Here is a 24,264-nt window from a genome sequence, read left to right as displayed (position 1 = left end):
GGGGCGTTCCTGAAATAATCGCTGAAGTTGTCTTGGGGGTGGGGTGGAGGGAAGAGGCGCCCCCTGCCTGGTGCCCTCTATTATTAGAGAGAAAAGTGAACATGCCCCCAGCCCCCAACAGAGAGCCCCTGAGGGGACCCGGGAAGACACACAGTGACATAAGAGCTGCCACTGGCCTGATCATTCTGGGCACCACGCGAGCGTCACCTCACGGTCACACTGCCTGGGAGGCTGGTGTCTTCCCCTTTTCGCAATTGGGGAAACTGTTGAGGGGGCGGGCGTGACACGCTTTTCCTGGGCACACGACGGTGAGGTGGCAGGGCTGCGGCTCGTCCGAAACCCCAGGTTTGTCTGCACCACCACCCTGGTGGCCTTGCGGGCACCATGGCCAGCACTTCCCAAATGACAGCTGCCCTCCGGCTCGAACACCTCCCCCCCCTTCGGCTTCCTCCAGGCCTCAGGCCGCCTCTCCTGCCTACCACCACCAGAACGTTTCTCCCACATTGTATACCTCTCTATTACACCCTGCTTAAAACCCGCCAGGGGTCCCTGCTACTTCTGGATGACTTCAGGGTTCTTATTCCGGCATTCAAGGCTGGTCACCAGCTGCCTTCTCTCTACCAGGCTCACCTGCCTCCTGACCCCTGCTCAATGGCAGTTTCCTAAGCTTACGGAGCCCTTGCTCACTTCTAAGCTTCTCTGTGGGAGCTGTGTCCTTGCCTGGGACAGCCAGCACCACCCACTTGAAGACCCTGTTTATTCCCTCCTCCTCCTGGAAGCCTTCCTTGCTCTTCCCGCTCTCCTGTCTAGGCCAGATGGCCTCTGCTGTGCTCCCCCCGACTCCAGGCCTCCCACCCAGTGTCCTCAGCACTGGCAGCGTGGCTGTGTTTGTGGCCTTCTCCTGCCCCTCACCTGCCTGTGAGCCCCTGGGGCCAGGGCCTCGGGGGGCCCCCTCCTCGTCTTCTCTGGAGGGTTAACCACCACTCGGATGACACCAAAGAGGCATTTGCAGTCGCAGCACACGTTTCTATGGCAGGCCTGGTGGACAGAACTCTTTAGGGCAGAGTCTTTCGTATCAAACGGAAACTTTGGGAGCTGCAGCTTTTGGCTTTTTTTTTTTTTTAATGAGTTTTGGGAAATATCGCCAAAGGCATCTCCTTCACATTTCCGAAGAAGTCCTAATTTGGAGTTTCAAGCCTGTGCTGAGTTCAGTGCCTGGAAGTGCGCGGGTGGGGTTCTGGAGTGTTTGAGGGGGTGGCAGAAGCAGGTACCAGACTCCCAGGGCAGCTGGGGTGTGGGGAGCGGTGCGGGCAGCGGCATGGGCAGCCTGCCTAGGGCCAAGCCAGCCTGCGGGCCTTGCTGGGCGTGGGGTGGTGGGAGGGAAAGCCTGGGAGGCTCTCTTGGGATCCCCAAGGGGCAGTGAGCCCCTTGTCCCTCTGACACTACCTCAGAGGGGCACCCCTGTGTTCAATTCCCAAGGGGACCAAACTCCTACCTGAGCCTTATCACTCCCCCTGACCATAGCACCAGGTCAGCGGCCCCTTTCCCCCACCTTCACCCCCCCCCACACATGCACACACGCACACACGCGCACACGCACACACACACATACACATGCACACACGCACACAGCTTCCCTGGATTCGGAGCCCTGGGTGAGTCAGGAATCCCAGTAGCTTCTAGAAAACCCTGCCCCTGCAGACTGGGGGCTGGGCAGCTCTGGGATGGGGCCAGAGCCAGAGGACTCAGGACACAGGAATGTGAGGGGAATGATGGTCTGGCCCCCAACTTTGGTCTCTTCAACTTAGACAACCCACCCTGCTCCTCTCTGTCTGTCTCTGTCTGTCTCTCTCTCACCTCCTCTAGCCCTGCCTGGCCCCCTCTGTGCCCTCCCTCTCTCTCACCTCCCGGGGCGAGGGGCCTGCAGGTCTTGGTGAAGATGTGTGTGGCTGAGGCCCTCTTCTCTCTTTTGGGGTGAAGGGGGGTCCCAGCCCACAGCTTGTGTCTCTCTCTCCCTCATCCTCTTTAGTTCCTGCTGCTATTTTGAACACTTCTCTCTTTCCTGGGGGTGTTAAAACCAACACAGAAGCGCCGGCATTATGTAACAGGATTGAGGGCGCAGGGGCCCCAAGAATATTTTGGGGGTTCCTGAATCAGAGGGGTGTAACCGGTTACCCAGAGAAGCAGGGATCCCGAGCCCCCTGCCCCACCCCAGCTCTCAAGTTCCCTCTTGAGCTTCCCCATTCAGCCTCCAGAATCCAGGGCTGAGCAGCTGGGAGCTGGGACCCTGCCCTGAGCCTGAGATACCGGAAGAAGCCCAGCTGGTGCTTGAAGTCAGCTGACCTGGCTGCAGGCCGGGCTCCCCACTTCCCAGTGTCTTTGGCAGTTTCCTTAACTCCCCTGAGCCTCTGAAACCCCCAAAGGAAGGAAATGGTGTTGAGGACCGGGGGAATCACACCTCTGATGGGCTGGGCGGGGCTTTCATCCAAGTGACATACATACGCAGTCCTACTGTGTGCTAGGCAGGCACAGCCATGAGGCCTTGGTGTGTGTGTGTGGGGGGGGGGTGAGGGGGGCGGAATGGGCAATAAGCGATTAACACTGAAATATACCGCCCCTCCCAAAGCTGCCGGAATCGGGCTGCTGGGTTACTCACGGCTGAGGGTTCTGCAGGGGGTGACAGCTGCCTGGCTTGCTGGGTTGAACTTGTACGGCGAACACCAGAGCCTCCCGGGCAACCCAGGACACGCTGGTTTCTGCTTTAGGCCCGTGGAAAGGAGTGGAACGGATAGCGGGGCAGGAGTTGCTTTGGGGATTTCTGCTAACTACCTGGTGACCTGGGGCAGGTCATTGAGCCTCTTTGGGCTCCAGGTCCTTTACCTGTAACTGGGGATAAGAACAGACTGTTTACCTGGCAGAAGGGATGTGAGGATTCAGGAGCTAAAGTGTGGAGAGCGAACCTCTTCGCGAGTTCCCTGGTGCTTTGTTATTATTTTAGTCTTCGTTCTCGATTACAGTGGGCATATGGAGGAGCCATGGGGACTGAGTCTACTGCTTCCTCCCCACACCTGGCTTTCTCCCCTGTCCCCGTTCTCTCCTTCCCACCCCATCCTTGCAGAAGTGCCCAGACAACCACAGGCATCACCCATAGGTAGCAAGTGGGCCAGTGGCTAACTCCTCAGCACCCAGCTCCTGGCTGTGAGGTTGGCAGGGCTTACTGCGCACCTCAGAGGTTGTGCCACCTGCCTGAGCCACACAGCAGGGGTGGCAGAGCTGGACTGGGACCCTCCTCCGCCCCCTTGCTCATCCTCTGGGCTCTCACCGCGCGCCTCCTTCCGCTTTGCAGAGAAAATCTACATCATGAAGGCCGACACAGTGATCGTGGGGACCGTGAAGACCGAGGCGCCGGAGGGCCGGGGCCTGGCGGGGCCGGCGGCGCCCGAGCTCGAGGAGGACCTGGAGATGGACCATGCCCCACACTACCCGGAGCAGGAGACGGAACCACCTCTGGGCAGCTGCGGGGATGTCATGTTCTCGGTGGAGGAGGAAGGGAAGGAGAACCCCTTGCCTGAGACGGCATCTGGGAAGTGAGGCCTGGCCGGGGCTGAGAGAGCAGCTGGGTGCCCCTGGGACTGGGCGGCACGGTGGGCCACGCTGGTGCAGAGGCCCATCTGCTGACCTGAGTGTCCAAGCACCCAGTGGTCAATGCAGGAGGGGCCTGGGTCTCTACCTGCATCCTCACCCAGCTGCCCCCACCCTGACCCTGGGGCAGTGGCCTGTGCAGGGGAGACAAGCAGGGTGCTGGATTTGAATGGCGATGTTTGCTGGGGCAACAGAAAGACAGACAGTAGGGACTGAACGCTTCGCCTCTGCTGCTACTGAGAAGATACCCCACAGTCCTGGCATGGGCCCCCCGCCCTCCAGAGTGGAGCCCACCTGAGGCAGAGGCCATGAGGCCCATACCCCAAGCCTTTTCCCCTCAACTGGGCCCCTGGAGAGATACCCATGGGGCCTTGCTACCAGGCCAACAGCCCGCAGTTACTGTAAATTCGGCCCGCAGTGGCCTCGAGCCAGTGCCTGTGGTTTCTCCTCCGTCAGAAGGGAAACAGAGGACTCAGGCGGCCGGCTGGCCCATCTCAGCCACTGCAGCCATGCTGTGCTCTGTGCCCTAGGCCTGGTGGTGCCCAGCCTGCCTCCAACCCTGCGTGGGCCGAGGGGGGACCCACCTGGTGCTGCCCCTTCCCTGTTCTGTGGACCCTCGGTGGGTCCCCGGCCTAGGATCAACTCGCTCATCTCAGAATGTCCCTACCAGTCCCAGCGACGGTGGGCCCTTCGGGGTCCTTGCCTGCTCGGTGGGCACCGCCCGCTCTGTCCTGGGAAATGAAGATGCCCTTCCCTGGATATGCCGCCCTCGTGGGTCCCGACGGCACCAGGCCTGCCTCTTGCAGCAGCTGCTCCGCACCTGTGTTGGGACATGGATGTCAAAAGCCGCGTCTGCCTTATCCTGGGCTTGGGGGGAAGCTCTGCGTAGCTCATATGGGGTCAGGATGTGTGCATCGCACACTAAGGAATAATCGGTCAGCTGGCCTGCTCTCCCAGGGCTTTCAGACGCATGTACACAGGCGCGTGGCCTTGGAAAAGGACCCGTGGGCAGATGACAGGGGGTGGCAGGCCGGGCACCGAGTCTCGGGTCCTGGAATTACCCTCCGAAGCCAGTCCTGAAAGCTGCTGTTTACACACCAGCCGCTCGTCGCTGGAGGAAGTCGGGGCCGGGTCAGGAATCGCAGGGGCCGTTTCTGAGACCTCTCAGGTATTTTGGGGGAAGTTGGAGAGGCCGTTACACCAGAACCTGGAGAAGTTCATGTGGGATGGGTGATCTTTGCCCAAATGCCTGTGTGGGCGGCTCTGCACCCGAGCCTCCGTGCCCTAAGTCAGCACGCGCCCAGCACCTCGTGGGCAGGGCTCGGGCTGCCTGTGGGGGCCCTGACATCTGCTTAATGAAATGACGCACTCCCTCGTCCAAGAGCCCTTCACAGAACATGATCTTTTAAAAACTCACAAAGTTCCTTACCAATGACCATAAGGCTGAGGACTCTCTCATGGAGACTGAGAGTCTTCGAGAAGCTCTGAGGACGGGGATCCCGCCACCCCTCTGCCCGGCCTCTGGGGACAGGGCGCTGCTGCCCGCAGAGCCACCCCTCCGCTGCTGGAGGGTCTTCCTCCCTGTAACTCCCGCGCCCTGGCCCAGGCCTGCCTCGAGGACACTCTGAATAAAGCTGCTCTACACCAGGCTCCCTGTGGGTGTTTGCAGAAGGGGCTGTGGGGAGGGGGCATCACAGAAGCTGCACAGATGCCCCAGCCTGGGGGTCACAGGGAGGGACTGAAGGGTCAATGTGAGCCGAGGGCTGCATGCAGGAGCTGGAAGCCCCCCTCCACGCCCCCGCAGGACTCCAGGCCCCGCCCGTGGTCAGTGCGGGCCGGGTGAATATCTCCGCCCTCCAGTGACAGGGCCTTCTTAGCCTCTGCTGTTCAGATGGGCAGGTGGACCAGGGCCCTGCTGCTCAGGGTGGCAGTTCCCAGGGTGCAGGGCACCTCACATGTGCACACCCCCTTCCTGAACGGCCGCAGTCAGGAAGGAGTGATGAGTGTCCTGTGGAGGCTGTCATACTCGGAGAAACCCCACTGTCTGCCAGTGCGGTCTCGGAGGTGGGAGACGACTCTAGGTGCTTAAGGCCAGGCCCGCCCTCAGATGGAGCAGGAGACTCAATCTCGCATGTCTCCATCTTCCTGCCCCTCCCATCCCAGTCATTGCTGTCCCACAGCCCCAGGGACTGCTCTGCTGGGCTGAACAGAAATGACTGTGCAGAGGCGAGAGGCTGCCCTCCAGCTGAAGTTTCTTGGGTGCCTTCTCACCTCCACCCCTTCCTTGGCCCTCCCTGTCCTTGAGGGGGGCAGGGAGGGGCTGGGGACAGATGGGTGGGGCAGGGACCCGATTCACTCATAGGCCCTTGACCGTGTCAGTCCTGCTTGACTGGAAGCCAAGGTGAGAACATTAAACGCTTTAAGGATGGCTACTCCAGCCCAAGGGGAAGCTGGCCGAGCCCACCTGGGGCTCCTGCACCCTCTCCAGGCCCCTGGCCCTGGGCCAACACCCATGCTGGGCGCACGCCTGGGACCCTGCGGGGTGCCCCAGAGCAGCAGGTCTGCAGCGGAAGTGACCGAGGTGCGGACAGACAGTGTGCGGCAGGGACTGGGATTCAGGCCCAGCTCTGCCGCTTAGTGGGGCTGTCTAGGTTAGGTGCCTTGACCTCCCTAGAGCTCAGTTTCCTGATCTGTGAAATGGGCCAGGGTTGTGGGGTTCCCTTAAACGCCACCTGACATGGGGCTGGTGTTTGCTGCGTGGCAGCCTCTGTCCTCGGTCCAGCCCAGCGGCCACTTGCCAAGGGTGAGCCCTTCCTGGGTCTGCAGAATTCAGCCCCTCTAACTTACCAACAGGTAACCTCCAGGAGGCATCGGGCTGAGAACACTCTTCTCCCAGAAAAACAACATGAAAGCTGGTGGCTGGTTCCAGGCTGGCGTTAGCTTCGGTGAGGCTGTCAGGCTTCCAGGCTCCCGTGGGGCCTGGCCTCCCTCGGGGTGTGTTGCTGTGGGAACCCCACAGTGGACAGACTGCTTCTTGCTCCGTGGAGCACCCAGAGGACCCCTCATGTCACAGTCACAGGGGTGGCGGTTGGTTAGATGTCTGTAACTCTGTGCATTTGTGAAGTGTTGCCGGTCCCTCTGCAGGGACGTCCTGCTTGTGGTCCCAGGGTGTTCCGGGCGGCACCGCGTTGCTGTTCAAAATCTCCTTTCCTCTCCTTCCCTCCCCCCTCCCTTCCAAACACACCTGTGATGAGCCAGGCCCGGTCCAGCTGCAGAGGATGCACTGAGCTCAGACCGCCTCTGTGGGCCCTGTGTCCAGCGGCTGAGATCCACGATGGCACAGAACCGAACCTGTGAACAAGGTCATTCCGGAGACAATGGGGCTATGTGCTAGGGGCGCCCCAGTTAGGGGACCAGGCAGCGCCTCGAAGGCAGGGTCGGCTCCAGCCAGGTGGTCCAGGAGGTGCCCTTTGAGCTCCACCTGAGTGACATGATGCGTGGGCAAGGAGGACCTGGGGACCCAGCGACCTGGGAAGTCATGAACCACCGCTGCAAAGGCCCCCAGGTGGGGAGGCTCCTGGCCTTGGGGCTCGAGGAGCACACCTGGTGGGAGCACCGGGGCCAGGCGGAGAGAAGGTGAGCAGGCAGGCCGACAGCCAGGCCACGGAGGGCCTCGTGGGCCATTGCAAGGTGCTCAGATTTTATTGTCAAAACGGATGGAGACTTGACTTGGGGTGGTGAACACACAGCACAGTGTACAGCTGATGTGTTGTGGAATCGTGCGCCTGAAACCTGTGTGATTTTGTTAACGGTGTCACCCTAATAAATTCAATAAAAAGGAAAAGGAAAAAAAAAAGAAATAAACATGAACGAAGAAAAGTTAAAAAGAAAAGACTACGTTTATTTTCCCTCCCGTTAGAACAATAAACATCCTGCTATTCTCTCAGCAGTGGGCGGGAAAGGCCAGCAAAGGTGGTTTCAGCTGATTTCAGACAAAGGCTGAGGCTGCTGGTAGCCGGGAAACAGTTGGATGTTTCTCAGAAAGGCCTGCAGGAAGGCTGCTCCCAGCGAATTAACGAGGAACGCAGCAGCTCCGGGGCCAGGCTGCTGTCGCCCAGAGAGGGGGGTGGGGGGGCTGGCTGCCTGGCAGGCAGTCAGTCTAGGTTCCTCTTTCTCTGGGTGTCTTCCAGAAGAGTAAAAACCAAACCCAGAAATCCTGGGGAGACCACGGGCCTTTGTTTGTGTTGGGTGTGGGCAAACTCCCCATCCCGTTTCATTAGGGCTCCTGATGTGGGGGGTGGAGCGGGGAGGAAGGAGGAAGGAGCCTTTGGGTCTCAATCTCCAGCTCAAGGAGTTCCCAGCTGCAGGGCCTCAAGCGAAGCCCTTAAGCGCTTTCAATTTTGGCTTCCTGATCTGCAACCCGTACATGAAAATGACTCTGCATTAGGTGGATGGAGGTACAATGCGTGAGGTCTTGGCCTGGTGCCTGGCTTGTTCCCTGTTCAGAAAACGGTAGTCACCACCAGCAGCCCCTAGAAAGCACCTGAAACGCTGTCAGGTTTATTCAAAGCTTTCGACATTCTTCATGCACTTGGGCCTCAGAACCGCAGCTGGAAGTAAGTGGGCTGCGGATCAGCACTCCCCTTGACCTGAGGCTTGGAGAGGTGAAGCAACCAAGCACAGTCACACAGCCAGGAAGCCCCAGAGCTAGAGTTCAATCCCCCAGCTCTGTGGTTCCAAGTCCCCCTCTGCCCATGCGCCACCCCCTCTGTAGCCCCCCGCTGTGTTTACATCACAGTTATCAGCAGGCGCTATGCCAGCTGTGGGCAAACTACAGCCCACGGCCGGATCCGGCCCGTTTGAAATGAATAAAACAAACAAAAAAGACCGGACCCTTTTATGTAATGATGTTTACTTTGAATTTATATTAGTTCACACAAACACTCCATCCATGCTTTTGTTCCAGCCCTCCGGTCCAGTTTAAGAACCCATTGTGGCCCTCAAGTCAAAAAGTTTGCCCACCCCTGCGCTATGCCCTCTAGATACGTTTCCTTTCACCTCCAAGTCGCCACCGCTGGGAGGTAGGGAGGAGGTTGATTTTATTCCTCGTTTTATGCAAGAGGCTGGGCAACTTGCCTGAGATCAGGGGGCAGCCGAGCTGTGATTTCTTTCTGATCCTCCTGCCGCAGAGCTAACCCAGCCGGAGCCTTGCTCCTGGGGGCGGCTTTCCTCGAAGGTCGCCTGATTCTGAGACAGGGAGACCCAGGCCCAGGAGGACAGATGGACAGAGAGCCTCCGCTGGAGGACTGGCCAACAATCGGATCGCCTTTCACACCCTCAGAACTCATGCCCCGCTCTCTGCCCCATGCCAGGACCCAAGGGCGAGAACAAGCCTCCCCATTCTCCAGATGGGGAGACCGCGCCCTGTAGAGGTAAGGTGGTTTGCCTGAAGCGCCAGCTTGGTAAGTTTGGTTCTCGCTGTGTAAGTTGGGACTGGGGTGGGGAAATGGCCATCTAGCCTGAGTGAACAGTGAAGATTATTTGCTGATTCTCAATCTTCCTTTGGAAAAAAAAAAATGGTGTTAAAGCGAAAGCACCTGTGGTAAGAGCGTTGGGTGTGTATTTGTACAACAGCTTTGTAAGAACCAAGTGGTCCCCATAGACCAGTGGTTCTCAACCTTGTCTGCACATTAGAATCGCCTGGGAATCTTTTTAAAAGCCTGATGTCTGGGCCCATGGGAGTTTAAAATCAGGATTTCAAAAAGATTCCCAGGCGATTCTAATGTGCAGCCAAGGTTGAGAACCACTGCCACAGTCCAACAGACAAGCACAGACAAGGAGCAGGACGCCTGCCGCCTCCTGGCCCTCCGGCCTGTGCAGTCCCGCGGGGTCCCTGCCTAGAAGGCCGAGCCTGGTTCATACGCTGCTGTCACCGTCTGGAAAACGATCGACACGCTTTGAACGAGGGGCTCTGTGTTTTCATCTTCCCTGGGTCCCACACAGGATGTAGCCGATCCCGCACAGGGGTCAGGGGACTTGTCTGCTCAGGACTTAATGCCAGGGCCCTTCATTTGCATCCCCGCTGACCTCCCAGTAACCATGGTTACAGGTGAGCACGTGGGTTCCCAGGTCTCCAAGTGTTGACTGGCTGGTGACTGACCTTAACTGTCCCAGTGGTCTCTTGTCACCTCAACACTGAGTGGCTTAACACAACACTAGTCATTTATTTCGCTCACACATCTGCGGTTGGGCCTGGCTGGCTGGGGAAGGCTCATCTCTGCTCACAGCGCCAGCTGGCACCGGGCACTGCACTGAGGAGGCGGCTGGCAAGCTGGGGCGTGTCGTGGGCTCCTCGCAGCATGGTGGCCGCGTTCCTAGAGCGAATGACCCAGGGTAGGAAGTGGAAGCTGCCAGGTTCTGAATATTTGGGCCCAGGCGCGGTATCACTTTTGTCCCATTCATTCATTGGTCCAGCCGTCACCGAGCCCAGATTCACAGGGAGGGGATGTAGAGCGTCCAAGACGCGTGAGATCTCTTGTCAGGCACTGCCCTGAACGCTCCCGTTGCCTCATTTCATTCTCCTGATACTTAGGTGCTTCGTGTCCCCAGAGTTGCCTCAAGGAAGTGAGATAACCTGGCCAAGGCCGCCTGGCTGCAATTTGAATCTGTCTTCCCTGGAAGGTGAACTCTGGACCATGGGGCCCCCAGCAGTCAGCACCAGGCAGGGCCAGAATTCAAACCTGCATTCGAGAGTATTGAGGCTTTCAAAAACATCAGCTCCAAAGCTCTCGTTTTCCAGTTGGGGAAACTGAGGCTCCGACAGGTCTGGTTGGACCTCCTCTGCGAAGGAGGGCAGGGCTCGGCACCTTCCCGGGCAGGATGGGCCCCCACCCCCGGTCACACAGAGCCTGGTCAGGAAGCCGCAGCGCTGTGGGCAGATTATGCAAGAGCAGGCTGTCGCGGGGACGTTGTTTTTCACTGCGATTACACTTCGCTCAGGAAATACCCACAGCCTCAGTGGGTGGCGAGGGAGGGCACCTCACCTCGGGCCGAAGACCCCCCTGAACACTGGGCACTCCCGAGGTGGGCCAGCGTCCCCTGGGCCACGTCCACTCATCGAAAGTTTCCCGAGAACCACTGTGCCTCTTGGAGCTGGGCTCTACCAAAAGCGACGTGAAGGCCTCCGCTGGGCCATCCGGGAAGTCAACGTTAGGTGGAACGGCGATGGGAACTCTTCATGGTTGAGGCTTTTTGTGCTAACTCATTTAAACCTCACAGCGCCCTAGGCAGTGGTTGCTATTATTACGCCTCTGTTACCGGTGAGGAAACCGAGGCACAGGCTAGTTAAGTTCCTGCCCACGGTCACACAGCAGCTAAGGGTGTAGGCAGGATTCAAGGCTGGGCATCGGGCTGCAGTCCAAGCTGCCCACCATTTGGCAGGCTGTTCCATTGCGGCACAGGCTGAGGTCACCACTGTGCTGTGGCCCCAACCCTGAGTCTTGGGCTCTTTGGAACACTGCAGGCATCCACAGGGCCCGGGGAATGTACAGGGAGTGCGTGCAGGCTCCATCTGCCTTTTCTTCCCAAAGCCCGGGTGTGACCAGGCCACTCGCTCACAGAGCCTTCTGTAGTTTCCCAGTACCTGCAGGCCAAAGTTTGTCAAGCCAGCCTTGCCAGGCATGTCCTGCTCCCTCCCACAGCTCCTGTATTCAAATCCCCAATGAAACCCAACTGTGACACCTGCCCCCTCCCCTCATTGCTGAACAGTGCTCAGTGCCCCAATCCCAGACCTCCATCTTCATCTTCCCCTTCCTCCTCCAGGAAGCCTTCCAGGACCACCTGGGACCAGGACCTTTGTGTCCTCCGAGTTCCCACAGTACTGACTGTTCCAAAAGCCTCGCAAAAAATATCTATATGAAAAGGTAAATTTGTTTATTTCTTTTCAGTCATTCAAGCAACAGATCTGTATAGAGCACCTACTGTGTGTCAGGAACTGTGCTGGGGAACGTGGCGGGGGTAGGTGGGGACAGGGGTATGCGACACTGCTCTCAGGGAGTCAAAGCCCAACTGGGCAGCAGGCTGACTCAGGTAAAAGTGTGGGCCGTAGCGCCCACTGTGTGCCCTCTAGCCCAGATGGTGTGCCTCCACTCCCTCCTCTGTAACATGGATGGAATGAGAGTACCTATCCCAAAGCAAGGGTACGAGGAGGAGGTTCGTTCATTCATTCATGCGGAGGGGCAGTAAGGAGCATGGGCGATAGCCTCAGCCAGGGGTCACTGCAGAGGTGGTGGGGCCCTGAGTGTGAGTCAGGGGGGCACCAGGGCTTGGGGATTTGGCACATGTCACAAAGTTCCGGGAGGATGGAGAAATTCGGGGCATGTGGCGGCCAGTGGCAGTTGTGATCGGTGTGTCAGCAAGGACAGCATTGCCCAGGTGGTGGCTGAGTGTTGACCTATGAACCAGGAGGTCAGGGTTTGGCTCCCGGTCAGGGATCATGCCTGGGTTTCGGGCTCAATCCCCAGTGTGAAGCGTGCAGGAGGCAGCAGATTATTGTTATAATTGATGTTTCTCTCTCTCTCCCTTTCCCTTCCTCTCTGAAATCAATAAAAATGTATTTAAAACAAGAAATGAGAGCGTTTGTGAGTCTGGGGTGAGGCATGCGCACGTCTGGGTCTCTAGGGGAGATGATGGAGGTGGTTCTGAGGCAGGGGTTGTTCTGCAGGAGCTGGGAGGGAGACTGGACAGGCTGGGCTGGGTGGTTGGTGGGAAGTTGCATCTGCCTTAGGAGGGTTGGGAAACTGCAGGGGATTTGGGGACCCATGGGGGTTTCCTTTGAGTGTGACTGAGGCTGAGCACTGAGGGAACTTCACAGGGAAACCTTCCCTGAACCTTGGGGGATGCCGGGCTGCATTGCGGTGTATGTGTGTATGGGGGAAGGGGGAAAATATTTGGCTGCATTTGTTGAGCACCTACTATGGGCCAGGCACTGTGGACTCCTAAACTCTGATCCTTACAGCATCCCTGCAAAGGGTACTTATTTCTCCCCTTTCTATAGATGAGGAAATGGAGGCTCAGGGAGATGAAGTGATTTGTCCAAGGTCAAGGTCAAGGTCATGTGCTGGTAAAGGGCCTGATGGAGGCCTTGAACCCAGGTCTTGGGGGTAGCAAAGTTGATGCCTTCCTGGTGCTTGAAATTCCACTATTCATTCCTAGACCTAAAGGTTCCTGGGAGCCTTGTCTGGGCGCTTGGTTGGGGCAGGGTCTCAATGACCTGTGGGTGAAGGGGCAGGCATGTTCTGCCCAGCACACAGTAGGTGCTCAATAAGTAGTGTGTGATCTGCAGGACAGGCAGGACAAGCCTGGGAGGTGAGTGGCTCTGGTTCTCTGGCAATGAGGTCATGCAGACAGACTTTACCGGGGAGATGAACTAGAGGTGAGCAAGTCACGTCACCTACTCGAGAAGCCCCCGGGCTCCTGAGCTGGGTCCCTCTGTCCCTCCGCTAAGTTCTCTGCCTCCCGTCTCCTGTGTCCCCTGAGTCCCCTGCCGGGGTTGTGCCTGAATCAATCCCATCCAGCCCTGCCCAGTTCTGGCCCGCGGACGTGTCCTCGTAACCATCTGAATGACTGAAGATTGGGAAACTGTTCAGGGGAAAAATTACTAACATTTTCCTGCTTTTGAATTGGGGAAGGGACGGCCAGCTGGGGAAATGAGGTCAGTGACTTAACTTCGCGGGCTCCTTGCTGGTGAGCCGGGACTCAGGGCCTCCTGTCCTGTGTGCCCCAAGGACTGCGTATCATGTCAGGGAAACTGGTCAGAGCCACCCACATCCAGCTGGTGGGGAACTGCCCCGGGCCCTCTCACTGCCTCCTCATTCCCTGGCTGCCCGCTGGTTGCTCCCGCTCTGAGCCAAGGTCCCGAGGTTTCGCTAAGGAGAAAACTGTGCTGATTCCTGTTGCCACAGGCCGTCTGGCTGGTGGGAGGCTTGGGAGAGGGGCTGACGAACGTGACGGATTCCCCTCCGGACCTCATAGTCCCATAGATGGGGAAACAGGCTTGGAGCGCTGAGAGCTGTGCCCCAGGTTGCACAGGGAATCAGTGGCTATCAGGACTAGAATGCAGGTGCTGGTGCTTTAAAAATTTAAACAAAGCCGGCTGGCAGTGTGGCTCAGTGGTTGAATGAGGACCTATGAACCAGGAGGTCACGGTTCGATTCCCAGTCAGGGATTATGCCTGGGTTGCGGGCTTCATCCCCAGGGTGAGGCGTGCAGGAGGCAGCCGATCAATGATTCTTTCTCATCATTGATGTTTCTATCTCTCTCTGGCTCTTTCTTTCTCTCTGAAATAAAAAAAAATATATATATATCTTAAAAAAAGTAAATAAAGATTTAAACAAAAAAAGAAAACCTTTATAAAAAGAGAGCTAACCATAAGTTTTTAAAAAGAACACTAATTAAAAACAGGAAAAAGTATTAGGAAAATAATAGAAATTATGCAGGATCTCATCACCCATTCTAACCTCTCACACATTTTGGTTTCTTGCCTTTCTTCTAAAAAATTCTTTTCAGTGATTTATTAACAAAATAAAATCTCCCCACTTATGGGTATAATTGCTATGGGTGTTGGTTCATAGCCACCTCACACTATTACAATCCTCTCCACCCTACAATGACATGTTGTTGGAAACCCATGCCTTCGGCTGTCAGCATGAACCTGAGCTGTCAGCATGGATCCTGGAGGGAACTTTTAGGGGACTCCTGCTTTGAGTTCTTGTTCATTTTACGTACAAAGCCTGCTTTTTCTTAACGTCTGTGCTGTGTTAGGGGATCCCTTCGCCTACTTCAGATTTTAAATTATGCACATTATTCCACAGAGCCAGGATCACTGATCCAGACAGTGGGGTTTAAGGGTTCTGAGGATGCGCCTGGCCAGTGTAGCTCAGTGGTTGCGCATTGACCTATGAACCAAGAGCTCACGGTTGATTTCCCATCAGAGCATATGTTTTAAATTATGCACATTATTCCACAGAGCCAGGAACACTGATCCAGACAGTGGGGTTTAAGGGTTCTGGGGATGCGCCTGGCTGGTGTAGCTCAGTGGTTGCGCGTTGAACTATGAACCAAGAGCTCACGGTTTGATTTCCCATCAGAGCATATGTCTGGGGTGCGGGCTCAAACCCCACTGTGGGGCACGGGGGCGGGTCGGAGGCAGCCGATCAATGACTCTCTCTCATCATTGATGTTTCTATCTCTCTCTCCCTCTCCCTTCATCTATGAAATCAATAAACATATATTTTTAAAATCACCTATAAAATAGGACTCTAGGCCCTGCCCTTCAGCTCACCTGGAGTCACTACAGATATGAATGGGAGCCCATGTGCAGAAGAGGTGAGTCAGGGAGGGGCACTGCACCTGTCACCCCGGCTGCACCCAGCCAAGGAAACAGTCAAAGGGTCAGGAGACCTAGAAGAACTCTAAGCAGATGAAGGGTGTCCCATGTCCAAGGATGGGTGCTGCAATGATGTCCCTTCTCCCCCACATCACCTACCAATTCAGTGCCCTCTGTGTTGGCATCATAGCTGGAACTCGTGGAACTTCAATATACTCTAAAATGAGCACGGAAGAATGAAGAACCACACAGCATTAAAATGATGTTGACAGAGAAGAGCAAGGGAGATTCATTCTACCAGATACCGAACATTCTACAAACTCCGCTAATGAAAGCCACGTGGAACAAGGCCAGGGGAACAGCATGTCTCATTCAGTGATAGACCCATGCAAGTATGATTGATGATGAAAGGGTGGCCTGTTTGGCTAGTTATGTGGGAAAGACTGGCTCACACTACGAAGAAAATGAAGTTGGTGGGGTTTTTTCCCCTAGGTCTTCCATACCACACATCATCTGGTTGTTCTAAAGACCTAGATATGAGATGTAAAATCATAAAGCTAATGAAAGAAAATAAAGAAAAATATATTTCACAGTGGGGGTGGGTGGGGTGGGGGAGGAGCTTTTGACTAATATCCAAGAGGCAAAAAAAAAAAAGATGGCTTTGATTATATTAAAACCAATGATTTTTCTTAAAAGCAAAGAATACCATAAACAAGGACATCAGACAGATGACAAAATGGGACAAGTATTGGTGATATCTAAAAATGACAAGGGATTAATATCTAGAATATTCAAAGAATTATTGCAAAGCTACAAGAAAAAGGCAGGAAATGATAGAAATTTGGTCAAAGGATGTGAATAGGCAGTTCAGAGAAGGGAAAACCCAAATGACTAACAAGCAATGAAGAGGTGCTCAAACCCGCGAATGTTCAGAGAAATAAATGCAAATGACACAGCAGTGGGTTCTACTTCACACCCATCAGGTTGGCCAAAATCAGAAAGTTGGCTAATGATGAGTTTGGGGGAGAGTGTGAAAAAAAAGGGGACCCCTCTCACCCTGCTGGTGGGAGGGAGAGTGGCTGGCATGGTCTCCTGGGGAAGCTCCTGGCAGTGTTAGTGAAATAGGTACACAGGACCGCCAAGATCCAACAGTCCCATCCCAGAGGAATTGAGACACCCACAGACAGCACCATGTGCTTTACAAGGACAAGTGGCCTGAGCTCATGGCGGGGCATCAGGGGGAGCAGGGCTGGGGCAAAAAAGAAAGCATTGCAAGCTCCGAGGTGTATGATTCACTGAAACCACCATATGTCAGGTCCAAGAAGCTAAGAGCGAGAGAGAAGCTATGCAAAAAGATTCCATTCCCACCAGCCACCAAATTATAAAATGCCCAGGAACGACTTACTAATAAGGGGAGGGGCTGGGGGAGAGGCTAGTTGAGGGGAATCGTGGTTCCTGGCCAGGCCTGTGGCCCAGTGTGTGATGGGGTGGAGACCTCAGAGGAAGGTAGGGAAACTGAGGCCTAGGACAAGGTGGGTCTGGAGAGAGAGCCAGGTGGCAAATGGGGACCAGCCGCTTCTTGGCTGTGCTGGGGCCTGAAGGAGAGACAGTGAGATGGGGTGAGAAGGGTGTTTGGAGCGTGGGATGGTTGGTGGGTGGCAGGAGGGGGGTGGAGTTAGCAGGGGTGAGAGGTGGAGAATGAGGGGTGGTGGTGGAAGGGTTAGGACTGGGGCTTGAGAGTTGGAGGAGGGGGTGCTCACCCTTCAAGTAGAGGAATGTCGGCAGGGCTGCGGCGAGGCTGCAGGAGGTAGGAGAATTGAAAGCACTTTGAGAATATGAAACCCACTGATGTGGGCACGTGGGAGTCCCACATGCTGGTGGGAGTGGAAGTGGGTACAGCCCCTCGGGAGAGGCATTTGGCAGGACCTAGCGAAAATGAAAATGTGCAAACCCCACTGCCTGGCAGGTCTACTTTCTAGGTTTACGACCTAGACAAACTCCATCCTGTGCTTCAGGGCACAGGTGCAAGACAGCGTGGCAGAGTGTGGCCTGAGCAGGTGTGCGAGCACCAGAGCTTCCACTGGTGGGGCTGTGGGCACACCACGCAGGGCAGGCCAGGGGCAGCACCGCCCAGCAGGCACGAAGAAGCCAGGACCCAGCTCATCAACTCGGAAAGTTCTCAGAAACACAGTGGGCCGAGGGGCGGGGACTCATCAAGAGGCAGAGCAGCGCACCTGGTATTCTACCGTTTGTACCAATGCACAAGCAGGCATGTAAAATAATACCCCTCGCTGTTCCTTTATATGTGGAGATGGAAAATGGGTTCAGTAATAGTTGCCTTTGGGGACAAAGAGAAGGGATTAGAACTGGGGCTGGGGGTCAAGGAGGACTTCATATTTAATCCTATATAATAAAAGGCTGGTATGCAAATCGACCAAGCAGTGGAACGACCGGTTGCTATGATGCGCACTGACCACCAGGGGGCAGACGCTCAATGCAGGGGCTGCGCCTTGGTGGTCAGTGTGCTCCCACAGGGGGAGTGTCGCTCAGCCAGAAGCCAGGCTCATGGCTGGTGAGCGCAGTGGCGGTGGCGGTAGCCTCTCCCACCTCTGCCGCAGCACTAAGGAACCCTTGGGGGATGTCTGCTGGCCAGCTTAGGCCCGCTCCCCCTGGACACCCCCCCCCAGTGCACAAATGTTGTGCACTGGGCCTCTAGTTATAAAATAAAAGAATTTGAAGCAGAAGATCAATTCAACAAATATTTACTGAGAACCTATTAAAAAATAATCTAGCAATGTCTGCTGGTTTCTAGGTGCTGGAGCCCTTACAGAGAACAAAACGGACAAGGTCCTTCAACAAATGATCACAACTGCTATGAAGAGGAATAAAGCAGTGGCTTTAGCTAGGAGGGTCGGAGAGGGTGACCCCCAAGCAGATGACCTCGGAGTCAGGCAGGCATCTGGCGGAAGGTGTTTCGGGTGGATGGACCAGCGAGAGCGAAGGCCTGGTATGCTCCCCATGTTCAGGCCCAGCGGGAAGACAGAGGGGTCAAGGTTATGATAGGAGGTCAGAGAGGAACAAGGGCAGCCCTCGCTTTTAACATTGGTCACTTCCCGGTCCTGGAAACATGCTGTTTCTTATACTAAGCTTTGGATTTTCTTATAAACAAAGCCCATGTAAGGTCCAAAGCCAGATGGGTGTAAGATACAGGGCGTGGTTTGCAGTAGGAAGAAGGGAGAACCACCCATCAGGTAAGGCCCTAGGCGGGATCAGGGCCGTCATTCCCGCAGGGTGAACTCCCCCCCCCTCTCCCCGCTGCACCTCTGTGTACTGTCAAAGGTTCATATTTAGAATTTAGCCCAGGCCCACCTGCTCCATCCGTGTCTCCTCAAATCTCATGAGAGCCGTAGAATCCTGAACATCAAGGGGCACTTGGTCCTAGTCCAGAGATGGCAGAGGCCAGGTGATCATTCTGTGGCTGACCCCTCCGACCCCCTCCCCCCCCGGGTCACACCTGTCTAGGTGTCATGCACCCTTTCTTGCAGACTCCACATACGGGCTCAGAATCCTTCTCAACCCAGAGCCTTGGACACCCACCACCAAAGGGAGGTGGCATTTAGGATGAACTCAGCCTGTCTCCTGGATCTAATTCAGCCCCCACATGTTATAGATCAGGACACTGATCTATAGAAGGTTTGGGTCTGACTTAGCGGCTGGTTCCTGGGAAGAGGCCACCCGAACAGGGAGGTTTGGGTAACTGGGGAGAGGGGGCGGTCTGCAGGCTCTCTTGGCTCCCTTGCCTGTGTTGCCTGGGGTCCTCTTTGATGGTAGGGACCAGATCAGGGGTGGGAGAGCTACACTCCCTGGGCCTCCTCTTCTTTGGAAGGAAATCCGGACGGGAGCCAGTGAATGTGTCTCAGTCCAGCGCCCCCAGCCCTCACTTGATATGGCCAGCTCAGCCCACGATGTGACCCCAGGGAAGGTGGGAGAGCAGGAGGGAGGGACAGATGAAGAAGGCAGTTGAAAGGCTGCGGCTAACAGCCAGTGCTTCTTCCTGTTCATGATTTTAGGACATGAGTCATCGAGGGGCTGAATCAGGCCCCTGACTGTGGGCCAAGAAGGGGATGGGTGGGGGGGTCCTGCTGCCCAAGCAGCCCCTGCAAGACAGGATGCCCCAGGGCCGCTGGGACCAGGCTAGAAGGAGCTGGCTTTGTGGCCGGTTCTGAGACCTCCCTTATAGTGTGAACTGCCAATCCCAGCACAACCACAGCTATGCCTCCCAAACCGCCCTCAGCCACAGCACCTGCTACAGCTAAATCCTCTGTGCAGTGTTTCCCAGAAGGTGCCTGTCAGTCACCCGGGGGCTCAGGAAAAAGCCGGATTGTCAGACAAGGGAGGGAACCCAGGAATCTGCATGTGCACGAAGCCTTTTAGATGATTCTAATGCTGGCTGAAGCTGGAGAGTTCACTAGAATGCCCGGCACATAGTAGGTGCTCAGTAAATCTTGGTGGACAGACTGGCTATTATTTGTGACTAGAGGCCCAGTGCATGGTTGAAATCGCATGAGGTGGCGCCCCACCTCCCACCGTGTAAGGAGGCACCCTGCGGGGGGGTTGGGATCTGCGCCTGACTCAAGCGTCCCCCGGCCACCCTGCCTGTGTCCACTCTGGGGCTGCCCGTGCCGCCGCACCAGCTAGGGCAGGCCCCCCTGTCTCTGTCTCCAACTCCACTCTGGGCCTCACCTGTGTGTGCAACCTCCTCCTGTCCGATGTGACCCATTATGGCGTCCTGGCCTAATTTGCATATTACCTCTTCATATATATGCCCCTCTAGCCCCGCCCCTATGCCTCTCTCTATATATATCTATGCCTCTCTATATATATCTGCTGCTGCTGAGCCTTCATCTACAACTGCTTGCAAAGCACAGTGATCAGCTAGTTAGGTGATGGGGGGCTCTCTGAGGGCTAGGGGGTACACTGGGAAGTGAGGAAAGGCTCCAGGGGAGACTGGGCCAAGGTTATAGATACTGTGCATGCAGCCCATGGTCCTAGCTGCTAGAAGCCAGCTCGTTATCCATTACTGAGGAGCAAGTGGGCTATTCCTGCACTGGGGGGGCTGGGGTTTAAGACATGCATGATCTGCGAGACCAGGTTGAGTGGGTGGGACCTGGGAGTGATTGAACTTGGCTGGATTCCTGGGCCTTGACCCTGACATCCACCCATTCACTCACTCATTTGTTCACTCACTCATTCATTCATTCATTCACTCACTCACACCTGTATTGTCTCCTGCATACACTAGTCCTACACGAAGTCCTCATGCACTTTAACTTTCTTGAGCCCCTCCCTCTGTGTATCATCCACTCACCAGGGAAATGAAGGGGCTGTGACTGAGCCCCCACCCTGGGGGACCGCACAGTCCAGCAGCGTGAGAGGCAGCTCCACTGAGGCTTTAAGGCAGCAAAGCTTGGTTTGAATCACCGTGCCTTTTACTAGCCACGTAAACTCACTATAAAGCTTGCCCCTGCTGTTCCAACACAACATCTGCAGTCCTCTGGTTGCTGGTATCATAATTACTAAGAGAGAAGAGGGACAGGTGAAATGACAAAACCAGACTGAGGGGAGTGTATGCTAACGGTCCTGCCTGGGCGGGTGGGGTATGGTTAAGGGCAAGTTTCACAGCTAGAGAACTGGGCTTCAATTTGAAAGACAAAGGTGATCACCAAGCAAACAGGAGGGAAAGACATCCCAGGCTTACGAACCTGTTGGACAAGGCATGGAGGTAGGAACCTGGGGTCCTTTAAGGTGCTTGGAGTGTGGAGTCAGGGGAGATCTGCCTGTGGGCAGGCTGGGCCGGGGACAAAGGCCTCCTGCATCTCACTGAAGAGACTGAGCTCAGTCTGAAGGCTGGGGTGAGCCACGTACTAGGGTTTCTCAGCATCTATCAGCCTTTTGGGCTGGGTAACTTGTTTGGGGGGAAGCCCTGTGCATTGTAGGATATTTAGCAGCACCCCTAGTCTCTAGGCACGGGATGCCAGTAGCACCCACCCCCACCCCCTGCAAGTGTGACAACCCCAAACATCTTCAGATATTGCCAATGTCCCTCGGGGCAGGGGTCAAAGTCACACCTTGGTTGAGAACTACTAGACTGGGGAGAATAACATGACTGACTTATGCTTTTGAGAGCTGGCCCTGAGTACACCATAAAGAACAGACTAGAACGTCAGAGCCTGAAGGCCAGAGGACCAGCTGGGAGGCCACGGGAGCATCGCAGGTGAGAATGGCCAAGGTCAAAGCCAGGGCTAGGCTGAGGGGCAGGAAGAGAGGGGCCAGGTGATCTGGACTGTGGCAGCGGGTTAAAGGGCCTCCCTGTTCAAACTCCACCCTGAAGAGAGATTCCGGGGTCACCTGTGCAGATCATGCTAAGAGACTCAATGCCAGATGGTTCACCCAGAATTTGCCATTGTGCACCTCCAGCCTATACAAGATGTGGGGTTTGGAGAAGCCAGAGAGAGGATTTGGGGGAAGAAGTCACCATTGTGCTGAGTGCCCTCTTGGGGGAGTAGGGTGGGGGTGGTGCTTCTCTTTACTGGGGCCAAGCAAGAGGAGCCAGGGACCACTCTGGAACTTGCTAATCACCAGAGTTTAGGGAGCACAGACTGGTGGGAGGCTCTTGTCTGCTTTGCACATATCCCGGGCCTGGCACACAGCAGGTGCCCCACAGAGGTTTCTGACTGAGTGAGAGCCTTTGGCTGGAAGGGTCTGAGGCTGCAGAGCTGGAGGGAGACAGGATGTACAGGTATGAGCTGAGCTGCCATGGCCGAGGGGGGTGGGGGGATGAGTCAGTGGGTCCCAATGCCTCTCCAAGCTTGTCTTCTCACCAGTAAAATCAGTATCCATGGAGATCCATCTGCCCCTGCCTCCACCAGGTGACACCATTTGTGGCCATTGGCTGTCTCCTATGAATCAGGGAGTCCTCAAAACTGCCCCCAGATGAGACTTGTAAAGGCCAGAAGAAATTGTCACGTGAGTTTTAGAGGCTAATGCTGAGGAGTTAAGGTTGCGGGCTGTGCTGGCCACACCCTCAGCGAGGCCCATCTCCCACAAATGTGTGGGAACCAGGTGATTTCCCAGCCTCCTGATCAGGAGGTGGGATTTTCCATTTCCCAAGAGTCACTTCCCAGTTTCTCAGCATCTAGAACAGTGATGGCGAACCTTTTGAGCTCGGCGTGTCATCATTTTGAAAAACCCTAACTTGACTCTGGCGCCGTGTCACATATAGCAATTTTTTTTATCTTTGCAACCATAGTAAAACAAAGACATATTTTTGATATTTATTTTATATATTTAAATGTCATTTAACAAAGAAAAATCAACCAAAAAAAATGAGTTTGCGTGTCAACTCTGAGACACGTGTCATAGGTTCGCCATCACTGATCTAGAAGCACTGTCCTTGCTGTGTCCATCAGAGCGGTTGGTGGCCCAGAAAAGGGGTCCCTGTATCTCTTGGGGCAGCCTGCAGTGAGGGAACAAGGGGTCAGAATCCCTCCTGCCACCCTGCCCACCCAGCCCCTCAGAAATGTCCTGTGTGCTGGAGGGAGACAGGGACTCCCAGAGCTAGAGAGTAAGTTCTGGTCACACAGGGCTGGCCTTGGCATCAGGGTTGGCATTCAAAGTGAAGAGGATGGAGATGGCAGTTAGTGTGGGTGCTCAGTCATGATGTAAACGCCAGGGGAGCCAGCCCTGATGGCCCTTGGCCTGGCGAGCCTCCTTGTGGGCCCCACAACTTCCTGGAAGGCTTCTGTCCCAGCCACCTGTCAGCCTCCTGGATAAGGGTTCAAAAAGGAAGGTAGTGCCAACTCTGAGACACGGCTCAGTGGATAGAGCGTTGGCCTGCGGACTGAAGGGTCCCGGGTTCGATTCCGGTCGAGGGCGTGTGCCTGGGTTGCGGGCACATCCCCAGTGGGAGGTGTGCAGGAGGCAGCTGATTGATGTTTCTCTCTCATCGATGTTTCTAACTCTCTATCTCTCTCCCTTCCTCTCTGTGAAAAATCAATAAAATATATTTTTTTAAAAAAGGAAGGTATGGCAGGGTGGGGCTCACTGAGAAGAATATTTAAGGACAGAAGAACAAATGAATAATAGCAATAACAGCTAATAGGTGTACAGAGCGTATTAAGGTACATATATACTTTGCAAGTATAGATACATACAGAATCCATACTATATTACGTGTGTTATGTATCTTTTCATCGTCATAGTAACTCTGTGAGGTTAATGCAGAGATCCAGACCCAGATGGCCTGGTTTCAGAGTCCTAATGAGTGAATGACTGAGAACAGCAGTGGTCCCCCAAATTATTAATTTGGAGGTTTTTCCAAATCAGGGCCCCACCTCAACAGGAGTGGGGGGCTTGCGGGGAAGGGAAGGGTAGGTGGTCATAGAGCAGGTGGAGAGGCACAGCCCCAGGACAACCACAAACCTGGTGGGAGCTTGTCCCCAATGCGGGTCTCCTGCGCCCCCACTGGGAGGAGGTGTCCGGGGAAGGGGTATTAGAGGGAGGTTGAGGGGTCCCCGAGGCTGGGAGTGGCTGACGCTGGAGGTTTGGATGAAGCGCCGAGTTGGCAGAGGGGGCCAGGCTCGGCCCGGCGAGGGTGAGGGTCCCGGTGAGGTGCCTGCGGGGCTGCAGGCTGCAGCGGGGGCAGCGGGGGCGTGGGAGGAAGGGGGAGTAGTTCGTAATTTAATAAATAGAAAAAGAGTCACAGTAATGTATCTCATATAATAAGTATTAAAGAAATGCTAAGAATTTTTGTCTTATTATTATCTTTGTGCAAATTTAAATTTTTCCTGGGATTAATAACAACAATAACAGCAACCATAACCATAACTTCTATTTGCATTTGCATAGTTTTCCATGTACTTATGGCTAATTTATCCCTAATCTCTCTCCAGTAAATCTATTCTCAATCATATTCAAAGGCATTTGGTAATATAGTCATCCATCCCATGTTTATGAAGTCTCCCCCAGAGTCTTTGCATCTGTTCTCATTTGTGCTGGGAAAACTTCAGGCTGTGGCAGAGTTGTCATCTCTCTCTTTCTCTTTCCCATCATCCGAGGAATCCTTTTACTTACGTTTTGTGTTTGATCACTTGTCTCCTAGATCCTTTCCCCCCATCTTAGGTGGTTTATCTCCTCACTTTAGCAGAATATGTCTTTTTGAGAAAAGATGAAAGTGA

At 55.1% G+C, this 24,264-nt stretch overlaps 2 protein-coding genes across 2 annotated transcripts in view; both read left to right on the top strand.

Annotated features, from left to right (window-relative positions):
• TNFRSF8 (tumor necrosis factor receptor superfamily member 8) overlaps positions 1 to 5,389 on the top strand; it is a 43,178-nt gene extending 37,789 nt beyond the window's left edge. Inside the window, exon 14 of the mRNA XM_006766792.2 lies at positions 3,347 to 5,389. Within this exon, the coding sequence (XP_006766855.1) occupies positions 3,347 to 3,591 (245 nt within the window). The 3' untranslated portion in view covers positions 3,592 to 5,389. The remainder of the gene's footprint in view (positions 1 to 3,346) is intronic.
• A 4,352-nt stretch (positions 5,390 to 9,741) lies between these two features.
• TNFRSF1B (tumor necrosis factor receptor superfamily member 1B) overlaps positions 9,742 to 24,264 on the top strand; it is a 45,950-nt gene continuing 31,427 nt past the window's right edge. Inside the window, exon 1 of the mRNA XM_015565935.1 lies at positions 9,742 to 9,751. Coding sequence (XP_015421421.1) covers positions 9,742 to 9,751 — 10 coding nt within the window. The remainder of the gene's footprint in view (positions 9,752 to 24,264) is intronic.

This window comes from Myotis davidii, unplaced genomic scaffold (assembly GCF_000327345.1).
Source record: "Myotis davidii unplaced genomic scaffold, ASM32734v1 scaffold299, whole genome shotgun sequence".
In the NCBI taxonomy this organism is placed as follows: domain Eukaryota; kingdom Metazoa; phylum Chordata; class Mammalia; order Chiroptera; family Vespertilionidae; genus Myotis; species Myotis davidii.
The sequence above is the reverse complement of the archived record's forward strand: the minus strand, read 5'-3'. Positions and strand labels throughout refer to the sequence as shown.